At 47.8% G+C, this 12826-nt stretch overlaps 1 protein-coding gene across 4 annotated transcripts in view; it reads left to right on the top strand.

Annotated features, from left to right (window-relative positions):
• LOC127007397 (uncharacterized) overlaps window positions 1-12826 on the top strand; it is a 236880-nt gene that overhangs the window by 79330 nt on the left and 144724 nt on the right. For all 4 annotated transcript variants that reach the window (XM_050878330.1, XM_050878328.1, XM_050878332.1 and 1 more), the window contains exons 4-5: window positions 411-515; window positions 3829-3945. In XM_050878330.1, the coding sequence (XP_050734287.1) occupies window positions 411-515; window positions 3829-3945 (222 nt within the window). The remainder of the gene's footprint in view (window positions 1-410; window positions 516-3828; window positions 3946-12826) is intronic.

Below are 12826 nucleotides of genomic sequence, written 5' to 3'. Positions count from 1 at the left end.
TTAATTAGAGGAAAAAGGAGCCGCTGGAGAAGAGAAAGCTTGAGTCATTTTCCTTGAAACACACACACACACACACACACACACACACACACACACACACACACACACACACACACACACACACACACACACACACACACACACACACACACACACACACACACACACACACACAAACATGGACATAGTAGTTATCCCAACAATCCCAGCGACTCTCTCTTTCTCATTTTTCCTTTATTTGTTTACTTATTTTTATCGGCCACATAAATATTTAAATTGATTTATGGTAAACAATTGTGTGTCTGTGTGTGTGTGTGTGTGTGTGTGTGTGTGTGTGTGTGTGTGTGTGTGTGTGTGAATTGGTTGCACATCCACATCGTTACTAAAGCACTGTTCTTCCTCCCCCACAGACAACTGTCCGTACACGCAAGGCCACAAGTGTGTGAACGGCGCCTGTCTGGACGGCCTGTGTCACTGCGACGATGGCTTCGGCGGCTGCGGCTGCAACTCGCCAGGTAAGTCTTGGTTGAGCAGGTGGAGCTGGGCGGGAAGGAAGGGCGTCTGCGCGTTAGCATTCTTAGAGGCAGCAATGACTCACGATATCGGGCGTAATTGTGCTTAAGACATAAGTGTACGAGTCTTGCATGTTATTTTAAAAGATTTTCCCTCAAAAGTATAGTGTGTTCATTTTTTATTTAGCGTAAAAGATATTAACCAATACCAAAACCGAACAAAAGTATTGGTCAATCTGCATAGCTATTACTATCCCCACCCTCAAAGTATTTATTGGCAGCTACCTGTTGTCATATTTTAGTTTCCGAGAAAATCATTGTGTTGTGACGTCATGTGAGCGCAAGATGCAAGCTGCCTAATAATCTTGTGCGCGAAGGCCTTTGCTGTGCTTAACTTTTATTTTCCACGAGTAGTCAATAGTCGCTTTATTAGTGTGCCGTCTGACATTCACACCATATATGAGAAAATTAATTCGGAAAAAAAGGCACATCATGATTTTCTTGAACAAATTTTCCTTTATTTATTTATTTATTTATTTATTTATTTATTTATTTATTTATTTATTTTTGAGAGGGGAATCTGGAGTCAGTAAAAATCTATCCATCTATCTGCGCGTGAGATTGCAAAGGTACCAAGTTAATGAGCTCTAGAAAGTCGGAGTAGTTAAAAGAAAACGTATGTCGTGTAAAGCTGCAAGCAACTGACGAGCTCTGGAAAGTTGGATGCATGACCCGGTTTTCACATGAGCCCATCTCCGCCTGACCGGTTCTTAGCAATGTCACCTTTGGCCGAACCGATCTGGCGTCTAGCTGGTGACCTTATTATTGTCCTGCGCAATGGTTCTAGGCGAGCAGCTGCAGGTATCGTGCCATCTGTCTGTTATCGTCGTCTTTGTTACTGGAATACATGTGTTGTGCCTTCTGTAATTCTATATCAGTCTTACACTCAAAAACTAGAAATCCTAAGTCTATTCTGATTTGTTTGTCCCCGGTTCTTGTGTACACTTGTTGAGGCGCTTGGATTTGTGTGTATTTCCTATCGTTCTCAAGTCTTTTCCCGTACCAGAGTGTCACTTGTCGAGAGTTCCCTTAATACACCTTAATACACGACGATATAAAGAGGCTCTGAGAAACCAGTCGTCCAATACCTGTTAGCTCCTGGGTACTAGATATTAAGCACCTGATCTCCCTCTCCATAACTCTCTATTCAAAACTTTTATTTGTATTAGCACCCGAACCGCTTCCAGGTGCACATAGCGTTTGCCTTTCACCCTTTCACACCTTCACATGCACAGCCTCCCGTCCACTCACCCTTGCTCTTGCTTCAGCCGCTATGGAGAAAAAAGAAGAGTGAGTTATGTAGACAAGACTCTGAAGGCATGAAGGTTAGAGAGCTGCTCTTGTTGGCGGGGCAGCGAGTCATGGGGGCAGGGCAGCGGCTTGCACGACTGGCCTTGTTAGAAGTACACATCCCTCGCCAACAGTATCAGTGAGGCTTTTTGTACCGTCTTCGCCAGGCCACAGAAAGTCTCGCGTATACCGTGGCGGCGTACCCGAGGGATTTTTTCTTATTTATTTCTATCATTTTTAACTGCTGGGAAATTCCTGCGGCCGAGGTTTCCCTGCTGGTTCCCTTTCCGACCACACGTTTGGTAGGTAGGTGGGAGGGAGGCAGAGAGATGGGAAGGAGGGTAGGTGATGTTGCTTTATTGCACTAGGCCCTTGTGTGGTGGTGGTGGTGATGGTGGAGGGGGTGGGGAGAGAGAGAGAGTTAGAGAATAGTTTAGAAGGTGGTGGTGACAGGGGTGTTGTTAGCTGTATAGTGAGGGTGGTATGGAAGGGGTAGTGAGTGAGTTGGTGGATTTGTAGGGGGAGGAGGAGAAAGAGAGGAGGAGGAAGAAGAAAAATTAGCGAATAAGTAAGAGGAAGAGGAGGAGGAAGAATAAAAAGAAACCAATAAGTAAGAGGAAGAGGAGACGGAGGAAGAAGAAGAAAATAAAGTGAATAAGTAAGAGGAAAAGTAGGAGGAATAGGTGGATGAAGAGAATGAAGAAAAATAAGAGAATATGTAAAAGGAAGAGGAGAAGCAGGTGGTGGTGGTGGTGGTGGTGGTGGTTGTGGTGGTAAATATTCAGCGTGACTTTAACTGATGAATCTTACAAGTAACACGGAGGCCGTCGTGCATGGGGAGAGCGGGGGTATTGTGCGCGGGACAGCGGGAAAGTGTGCGGGCGTTGGGGTGACGGGGCGGAGGAGCCTTGACGGGACGGACTGATGGCGCTGACGAAGCAAACGTATGACTCAGTTCAAGTTTTTCTTAACACGACTTAGTTTTACTCTAATCATTCCGTTTATGGCTGATTTTGAAAGTTCCTGACATTACTAGATCCTTTGTGTCCTCCGCTGTCTGGCATTCAGTTATCTATCTTGAGGAAGTGGTGACCCTGTAAGGAGTTTCTTGCGACCGAGCACCGAGAAGCGATTGGCAGCTAAGGAGCAAAGGCGAGGCGAAAAGGACAAAGATCTTCCATTCATACCATGACTCTAGACTGCCTGGGTGGTGGAGCAGATCGTGATGAAAAGGTTCTTATGCTAACTGAGAGGCAAATGTATGGCAAAGAAACAATAAAGCTAATCAGGCACACCACGCTTTGATGAGTTCTAGGTTTGGGTGAGTGAGAGCGGTCCAGGCAGGATAGTGAGAGTCCAGGAGGCAGTGAGGCGTGCGTGACGGGCTGTTATAAGTCAAATGTGACGCGTCTGTCGCTTTCTTTTGAGATATTTCGTCGTCTCACGCGTTCGTCTCGACTCCTCGTGCCTCTCGCCGCCGCCACACGAGAAGGAACGCAAATGTCGGAAGCTTGGAGAGTTTTTGTATTTTATGTTACTGTTTGTGTGTGCGGTTGTTTTTCCGTTAACTCTGCCTCGATTAACTTTCTATTCTCATGAAACTAGTTATCGTTTTTTGGCTAACTATGGTTTGATTAATTGATGACAAATAAATATTTATGTGTATGTAAGAAAAAAATGGGATAGGATTTACCTGTAGGGCTTGAAGTTACATAAATTCCAACTTAACAAAAAATAGAGATAATAATAGGTCTACTAATATTGATGGATGAGCGCAACATACTTGGCCGCCATGTAGTGAGTGTCATTGCAATAGATGCCTCTTTAAGAAAATGCTAAATGAGTTCATGATTAGTGTTTAGAGGTGATACTGGGTTTACGGAAGCTGCCCTGTGTAGTCCGGCTGGGTGGCCTCTTAGAGACTCCTTTTGTTCCTTTGTTCTGATGTTTTCCTCCATTCCCACAGACGAGAACGAGTGCAAGTACCGGCCGTGCGACGTGTTCGCCGCGTGCACCAACACGCTGGGCTCCTTCACCTGCACCTGTTTCCCCGGCTACGAGGGCGACGGCTTCGAGTGCTCCGGTGAGTACCCGATGACACCTGCCTTGTGTGGTGGCGCTGCGTGTCTTATCTTGCTTCAACCCTCGCGTCCTGGCTCTCCTCTCTTCTATCTTGTGTAGTGGTGCTCTGCTGTCTTATCTTGCCTCAACCCTCGCGTCCTGGCTCTCCTCTCTTCTATCTTGTGTAGTGGTGCTCTGCTGTCTTATCTTGCCTCAACCCTCGCGTCCTGGCTCTCCTTTATCCTTTCCTCTCCCGTCCACCCTTTGTTCCCTCTCTACTCCTCCGGCACCCGAGACACAATGACACCTAGTTTGTGTGTCTCCCTTCCTTCCTTCCTTCCTTCGTTCCTCCCCTTTCCAACTCTCTTTTTGTCTCCTTGATGAATTACAAATCCCCAAAAAAACATCACCAAAAGAATCACTCAGGCTTTTTCTACTACTTTGCATAGCGTGTTATCCTTTCTTAAACATTGTACTTAACTGCTCTTCCATAAAAATACTAAGCAGAAAAGTTCACCTCATTACATGTATATCAAGACCATAATTATAAACTCGTATCATAAAACTGCGAATCTTATGCTATCTCTTCGCCACTTCCCCAAAATGAGCCACATTCTAACACAGCATCCCGGCACCACTAAACTAGCTACCTTTTTTCCGCCACTCCCCCACACTAAGCCACAGTAGAGCACAGCTTCCCCGCACCACTACGAGTCAGCTTTGCACCCCTTGAAGATTCGAGTCACCCCGTTAAAAAGACACTTGTTTTAAGAAGGCGTAAACTGAGCAGCGGCAGGAGTGTTTTTTTAACTCATGAGCTCGTCCGTCACACGCGATGATGTTGTCTCGCTGCGTGGAGGCAGAGGCGCCCGTCTGTGTTTAATTAATCACGCCAGGAGAGGAGGAGAGGAGGTGTCTGGGGGATGTGGCTGGGAGAGGCGCGTGTCATCAAATATTTCCGGATTTCATCAAGTGTCACCTTGTATGCGTGTGTGTGTGTGTGTGTGTGTGTTAACGACTGTCACTTGTCATGTCGCTTCTGCCTGCCCTCCCATGCTCCCTGCGGCTTATTTTCCACTTTCCCTCATCAATGACAGACGCGGCGCCTCATTTGTCTCCCTCATCAGCCAACATTACACACACACACACATATGGACCAATGTTTGCAATAGGACAGTAAGATAATCGCTGCAGACATTCTCGTTATTACCACTCCGTAAGCACCGCCGTTGCCACACCGTCGCTCTAATGGGTCACAAATCAGCTGAGGGCACCGCGGCGTTACCTTCTCGTCGTCCAACTGTTACTTTCACCGGCCGGCGCGGGACCCGTCTGGCCGGTGGACACACAACTCGGGCCGACACAAACTTGGTTCCTTTCAAAACCAACCCGACCCACCTCAAAGGCCAGCTGGAACAGGAACACTTTTAACACGCCCATCTCGTACCAGGCATCATCATAATCATCAGTACCAACAGCAATTATTATTCGTTTCATGCATGGGTAAATCTTTTCTTAACGTAATCCATCTCTTTCGGTCTGATCTTAGTGTACTCCATCCAGCTCCAGCAATGGCGGAAAGATGAAGTTAGGGAAGCTGTAGAGGCAGAATGGAGGGCACTCAAATCAGACAGAGGTGGATGACGTTGGGAAATGCCTTTGTCCTGTAGTTTGTTAATAATAGCTGATGATGATGATATGTATGTGAAGTGCCGCGGGCTGGAGGGCGTCTAGTACAGTCTGTATACCCCTGCGCGAGAGAGCCGCCGGCGTGTGTGGCTGCGGTGCTCGGCGACTAAATTGGCCGTGTTTCCGCGTCTGTTTCGTCTGATCCATGGCGGCCGTTGCTAAACATCCGGAAAGAAACATTGTGTGAAATTGCCGCTATACGTCTTAACCCTCCTCCTCCTCCTTCCGCTCCTCCGCTCATCTTCCGTCCGTTCCTTTCTTCAGTCTGTTCGTGGAGTTCAGGTGTTAATATATTTTCTCCCATATGTTCATTATATCTTATATCTACCTCTGTATCTCCCTTCGACCTGGGCTCTTCCTAGTGGGAGTTTCAAGACACTTCTCGAACTAAATTCTATCAAGTTTTTTTGGTTCATGATTCTGTTTCCTTTTGTACGGCGCAGCATCTTCTCTTCCATAATAGGTTGAAAGAGTGAAGATACCGACTAAATCTTGCCTTAGAAACCTGGACAGCATAAAATTGAGTTCAAGTTGAAAGCCTCACATTTCTCCCTGCCTCTTAAGATGTAAGCAGCGTCAGCCTCCCGCCTCTTAGTGCGTATAGTGTTGCGAGAGTCATTTCATTAGTAGTCATAATTTTGTGTAATTATCATTAGCTGCAGCTGCCGGCGGCGGGAAGGAAGGATGTGTTGAAAGTGTTGCCCAACTCATCGTCTCGCGCGGCGGTGCTAGAGAAAGGGGTGTTAATGGTGATGACGGTGGTGATAAGGGCGATGGAGATGACGGCGGTGACGAGGCCATGATGGTGGTGGTGATAATAGTGATGGGGATGGCGATGGTTGTGAGGGTGATGGTGATGAAAACGATGATAACCTTAATGATTACTAGGAAGATAATGAGGATGGTGGTGATGATGAAAACTGATGATAATGATTATGGATGTAAGAAGAATCAAATTACCATCATCATCATCCCCAACATTATCGTCTTCAGCATCATTATCATCATCATCATCATCATCATCACATACACCACCACCACCACACCGGGGGCAAAACAGATTCATTTTCGTTTTCCTTCTCACGTAAACAAATTATGAGTGGTTCCCAGGCTAGTGAGAGAGAGAGAGAGAGAGAGAGAGAGAGAGAGAGAAGAGGGGGTGAGGAGGATTAAGTGATCTGTAACATTTCAAGCAAGTTTTCAGCGGAAGAAACGACCCAGCAAGTTCCCATGACTTTTAGAACGTACCTCTTTCCTCCTCTTCCCCCTCCTGCCTCCTCTCTTTTTACCTCTCTCTCTTCCTCCCTCTTCCTATTTTCCGTCTTCTTCCCCCTTGCCTCCTGCTCCCCTCTTCTTCTGTATACCTCTTCCTCCTCTTCCTCATCGGCCCTCTATTTCGTCTCACCCCCTCCCTTCTTCTTTATTCCTTCCTTTCTCTTCCTCCCTCTTCCTACTTTCCTCCTTCTTCTTCCTCATTGCCTTCTCCAACCCTTTTCTTCTAATCTTTTTTACCTCCTCTCCCTCATCGAACCTCTGTTTATTTCGTCTCACCTCCTCCATTAGTCCTCCTTCTTCCCTCCTCTCTCTTCCTCCCTTTTCCTATCTTCTTCCTACCTCTTGCCTCCTCCACCTCTTTTCTTTTTTACCAGTCCCTTCAATCTCCTCTCCTTTATTTCATCTCACCTCCTTCCTTCCTGTTCCCTATTTCACTACATTCTCCTCATTCCCTCTCCTTTACCTCTCCCCCAGTTTTCCTCATATTTCTTGCCTCCTCCACTACTTCCCCTTCCTTTTCCTCCCTCCCTCCCTCCCTCCCTCCCTCCCTACTTCCAAATCAGACGTGGGAATCACTCACCGGATGTGTTGTCGGGGCTTCTTGTCGGCACAAAGTAAATATCCGAATGTTGATTTGAGACACAGTCGAGTGGTCACCAGAAGATGAGGTCGGTGTGAAGCTGCGTTGGGCTCTCTGTGAAACGCTGCTGTCTTGGGGCATCATCATCGTCATTATCATACACACACACACACACACACACACACACACACACACACACACACACGTAAAACATTTAGGGGTGTGTGTGTGTGTGTGTGTGTGTGTGTGTGTGTGTGTGTGTGTGTGTGTGTGTGTGTGTGTGTGTGTTTCGCCCACCACATCCTCCTGACATTTTATCTCGCGAATTCCTCTTGTCGTTTTCTCCTCTTCCTCCTCCTCCTCCTCCTCCTCCTCCTCCTCCAGCTTCACCGATGCAGTAAGTCACCTGGCAGAGCACGAAGCCACCTGTCGTTGCCTAGCGTCGTACAGTTATACAAAGCCTATCGCTGTCGGGTATGTTCCAGTCTGTACGCACTTTTCCAACGATTGAGTTCGCTAGTCTGTAAGCACTTTCAGTTAGTCAGGTCCCCAGTCAGTAGGCACTTTACCAACGGGGCTGAATTTTCTGGAGGGTCGAGCTGCCATGGACATTTCTTAACATTCGGCCTACGTATAGCGCCTGTTGACTTTCATGATGGGGTCCGTTTGTCGACCCCAGTCCGTTAGTGACGCGGGCAAGTTTTTTTATAGTGGTACCATTTATGCTTGGCTCATGCTGTCCCCCGGAGCCCCACCTAATCCTCTTGAAAAAGTTTCGTTAGAGTCCGGGTTGATAAGCGGTCATAAGGAGGGCGTATGGTTATCTTCGGCCACTCGGCGATGACTGGAAATTGTCAGCTTGTATCAATGGGCAAGACTTGAACCCTCACCTCGCCCTCGCACTGACCCTTCAGCCACTGTCGCCTGGAATATATATTGTTTTCCTTTCCCGTAGTTTTTTTTTTCTATCTCGGTCTTGTTCTTCAGTTAACAGAAAAAAGAACTGAACAATCACTTACCTGTTCGGAGAAGTTTTTTTCCTTGCATATTTATCTTTCCATCTTTCTTTTTCTCCCTTCCTTTCTTTCTTTAACTTTCTTCCTTTTTTTTTACTCAAGAGCGAACAAAAGAAAGAAAAGAGACAACGGGAAAGAGGTGAGGGGGGTGGGGGGAGAAAGAGAAGCGTTAATCCATGCTTTGAGAGAGAGAGAGAGAGAGAGAGAGAGAGAGAGAGAGAGAAAAAAAAGGGGGAGGGAGTATTTCAAACAGAGGGCACGAGGGAGACTAACGGGGCATTTATCTGGTGTGTGGAGGGAGAGAGAGAGAGAGAGAGAGAGAGAGAGAGAGAGAGAGAGAGAGAGAGAGAGAGAGAGAGAGAGAGAGAGAGAGAGAGAGAGAGAGAGAGAGAGCTGGCTGCTTTCATTGGTCGGAAAGTCAAGTGTGTGCTGGAGGTGACCTTACCGAGACCCCCCCTCTCCCCCCGTAACCCCTCCCCCCCACCCCCACCACCACCCTCCCCCCCATCACCATGATAATACAGATTCTTGTCCCTCCAGTATAAAACGGGAATGTCTAGTCACTAAGGCACTGTATGGTAATGATAAAGAATGATACTCGTAAGTCTTTTTTTTTTAAACACGAGACTATCCGATCAGGTTGGTTTTCTTTCATCCATGTTGAGAAATTATAGAATCTTGCCGCCCCTCCACCATGCAACAGAAATTACCACTTCTTTTCACTGATTGCATGCATATCTTGCCTTTTCTATTCGTCTTACGCTGTACTGTAATACGCCTCCGTGGTCTAGTGGTCAGCGTGCCTGGCTTCTATTCCGCGGGCCCGGGCCTGGGCAGTCGGCGTGCAGGTCACCCAGCTGTTCATCCTCCCTCTCGGGCTGGTCGATAAATGGGTACCTGGGGAAACCTGGGGAAGGTAAACTGTGGTAACCCGGATGTCACACTGGCCCTGTGTCCCGGGGTAATGGGCTCCCTCCCACCACAGGCTCAAGTGCCGATGTTACGGAGATGAACACCGAGGCCACGCACTACTACAGCGTATGCCCCCAACTTTACGCTGTACTTCGAAAATTGGTGTGTTAGGGCTCTTCAGGAATTTTTTTTTCTGATTTCTATCTATTTCTTTCTATTTTCTCTTATCTTTATTTTGTGTGTGTTTATTGACGGCAATAAGAATAAGAAAGCACGAATGCAAGGTGGTTATGTCGTATGCCTGTGCCTCAGCGATCAATAAACATTCTATTTATATCGATGATGAGAGTTAGCCCGCACTCCGCCCCCTCGAGTCCCGCTACTTCCAGACTGCACAAACACGACGCAGGCGGCCGAACTTCACGCAGGCCAGCAGCAGGTTAAGACAGGCCGGTGAAGCAGCAGGAAAAAAAGTAGTGTAGCAAGATATTTCCTAGGTCCAGGGTGAGCCTTTAGCCCTCCCGTCCGTGTTCTCCCTTTCTCCCTTCACATACCTCCTTTCATTTCTTCCTCCACCATCAACCCAATCCAGTAACAACCTCACATTCCATTCCGTCACTTCTTCCATGCCTTTCCTTTCTTACAGTATCTTCTATCTCTCCCACTCTCCTGTCTATTATCCCATTCTCTTCCTTCACATCGCCTCCCATCCTCCACCTCCACTCTCTTCCATCAATCCAATCCAGTAACAACCTCCCATTCCATTTCGTCCCTCCCTCCATGCCTCTCTTACAGCATCTTGTACCTCTCCCAGTCTCCTGTCAACTCTCCCCTTTCTCGCCCTCTTATCCATCCATCCTCCGTATTTGTTCTATTCTCTCCTCTCATCACCTCTCTTCTTCCACCTTTTTCAGCCTTACACCCGTACCAGTAAGTTAACAGACGGCATTCTAGGAAGACATACCCTAAGTGCAAGCTTGTTTAATCTTCCCTACCTCCCTCCCTCTCTCCTTTCCTCCAGTATCTTCCTCTTCTCTCCCTCTCTCCCTGACTTTCACCAGCTTTGCTCCCAGACAAAGCTGCCTTCCTCTCTCTCCCTCCGTCTTCCTCCCTCCCTCCCTCGTCTGCCCTTAACTCCGGGTCAGGCAGCGGTTCTGTGCCCGTCGCATAATTGCATTATTGCAAATTAAGAGACCGTTCCTGCGCCCCCCCGCGATGTGTGTGTGTAGGGGGGTGTTTGTGTGGGCGGGTAGGTATGTTAATGTGTGTGTGGTGAAGAGAGAGAGAGAGAGAGAGAGAGAGAGAGAGAGAGAGAGAGAGAGAGAGAGAGAGAGAGAGAGAGAGAGAGAGCACTGCTATGGGCGATGACATCATGGTGAGAACAAAAGCACGGAGGAAACAATAATAATGATAATGCCGGAAGGAGTTAAGATCAGGAGGAGGAGGAGGAGGAGGAGGAAGAGGGAGGGGAGAGCGTTGCCGGGCTGTGGGAAGGCTTGGGCGGAGGTTGTGAGAGCAGGAGGTGGGGAGAGGGAGAGTGAGTGAGAGTACAGTAACCCCTGACGGGTGAACGGGGCACGGAGTCTCCCCGCTCCACCCCCCTCCGCCCTCCTGCCTCTCCTTCCCTCCTTAATCCTTCACGCCCAGCCACCCACTACAGCACAGCGGGGCGGGGCGGGGCGGCGAGTTTTGGATATCACGGCGGGGTCACAGCACGGGGCAGGACATGGCCGGGCACACGCAGCGTCGCGTTTTGCCCATATTCACTCATTGCCCCATTCACGGTACACATATTTAGCATGACTTAAACCTCATCTCCAGTTTGCCTCAAAGATGTAGTCTCCTTATTATAGAATGGATCTGGCCAGGTCAATCATATGCTAGAGTAGGAAGTATATGTGGCAGTGAACTGATAATGAGGAAGAGGAAGAGGAGACCGACAAAAATGATTCATGGTCTAAGAAAAAAATCTTTAGAGTTGGTTATCGAATGCTGCTAAATAAGCGTATCCACCGTGCCGGCAAAACCTCTCTCCCCCGCCTCTCGTCTCTCCTGTCTCCCCTCCTCCCCTCCCCTCCCCGCCATCCTTCAGGGCACAGCGGTACTTTTGGTTTCGTCGACGCCGGGAAGTTGCCAGCCGATAATGGCATGTAGCGGCTTGGCCTTCCTACCCTCACAGACTTCCTCGTGCGTGTGTGTGTGTGCGTGTGTGTGCATGTGCGTGTGTGTGCGGTTGCGTGTGCATGTTCGTGAGAGAGAGAGAGAGAGAGAGAGAGAGAGAGAGAGAGAGAGAGAGAGAGAGAGAGAGAGAGAGAGAGAGAGAGAGAGAGAGAGAGATCACACCCTCACGCCTCCCTCCTCACATGTTCCCTCCGTCCACCAATTACTTCCCCATTACCGAGGTGTGCTAAGCGCCATCCGTCTGTGCCAGCTCCTCACCCCCGTCCCGCTGTCTGCTCACCGTCTATTTGCACGCCACTTACTCCTCCATTATTAGACGCGTTAGGTCTCCACATATATCTTCTAAAACTAAGCAATGATGTCTCCCTTTTCCCTCTCCTCGTTTCTCTTGTTCATCGTCTCCTCCTCCATTCGGTGTTGACGGGAATGGATAAGCTGCAGAGGAATGTTAGATCTATAGAGAGGCAGGAAACGTGCATCATGGGTTAGAAGTAGACAAAGACTGAAGATGTTTTAATGATGATGAAGAGTAAGAGAACTCGGGCAAGTCATGTAATACGTAGATGATGATAATAAATGAACAGCCAGACAGCAGAGCGACAACCCAGGAAGTGTAGAATAAGTCAGGGCAGAAAGAGGACCAGGTGTTGAGATGAAATTAGAACCTTTGTTGGAAGAGGATGAAGTGCTCTTGGATCAGACAAAGAACTAGGCGTGGAGATGAAATTAAAACCTTTGTTGGAACAGGATGAAGCACACTTACGTCAGACAGAGAAACAGGTGGAGAAATGAAATTGGAAGCTGGGGTACGCTGACATCAGACAGGGAGCGATGGGGAACACTGGATTAAGCCTTCCTCATCCACTCATCTACATGGGTTAGATTAGGTTAGGGTTGGGTAGGTTAGGGTAGGTAGGAACACTCCATAATCTATTCTCGGTTAGGTCTTTTTCATCTACTCAACTACATAGGTTAGGTTAGGTTAGGTTAGGAACACTCCATAAGCTGCTCTCGATTAGGTCTGTCCCATCTACTCATCTACATAGGTTAGGTAAGGAACACTCCATAATCTATTCTCGGTTAGGTCTTTCCCATCTACTCATCTACATAGGTTAGGTTAGGAACACTCCATAAGCTACTCTCGATTAGGTCTGTCCCATCTACTCATCTACATAGGTTATGTTAGGAACACTCCATAATCTATTCTCGGTTAGGTCTCTCCCATCTACTCATCTACATAGGTTAGGTTA

Source organism: Eriocheir sinensis, chromosome 35, assembly GCF_024679095.1.
Source record: "Eriocheir sinensis breed Jianghai 21 chromosome 35, ASM2467909v1, whole genome shotgun sequence".
Classification (NCBI taxonomy): Eukaryota; Metazoa; Arthropoda; class Malacostraca; order Decapoda; family Varunidae; genus Eriocheir; species Eriocheir sinensis.
The sequence above is the reverse complement of the archived record's forward strand: the minus strand, read 5'-3'. Positions and strand labels throughout refer to the sequence as shown.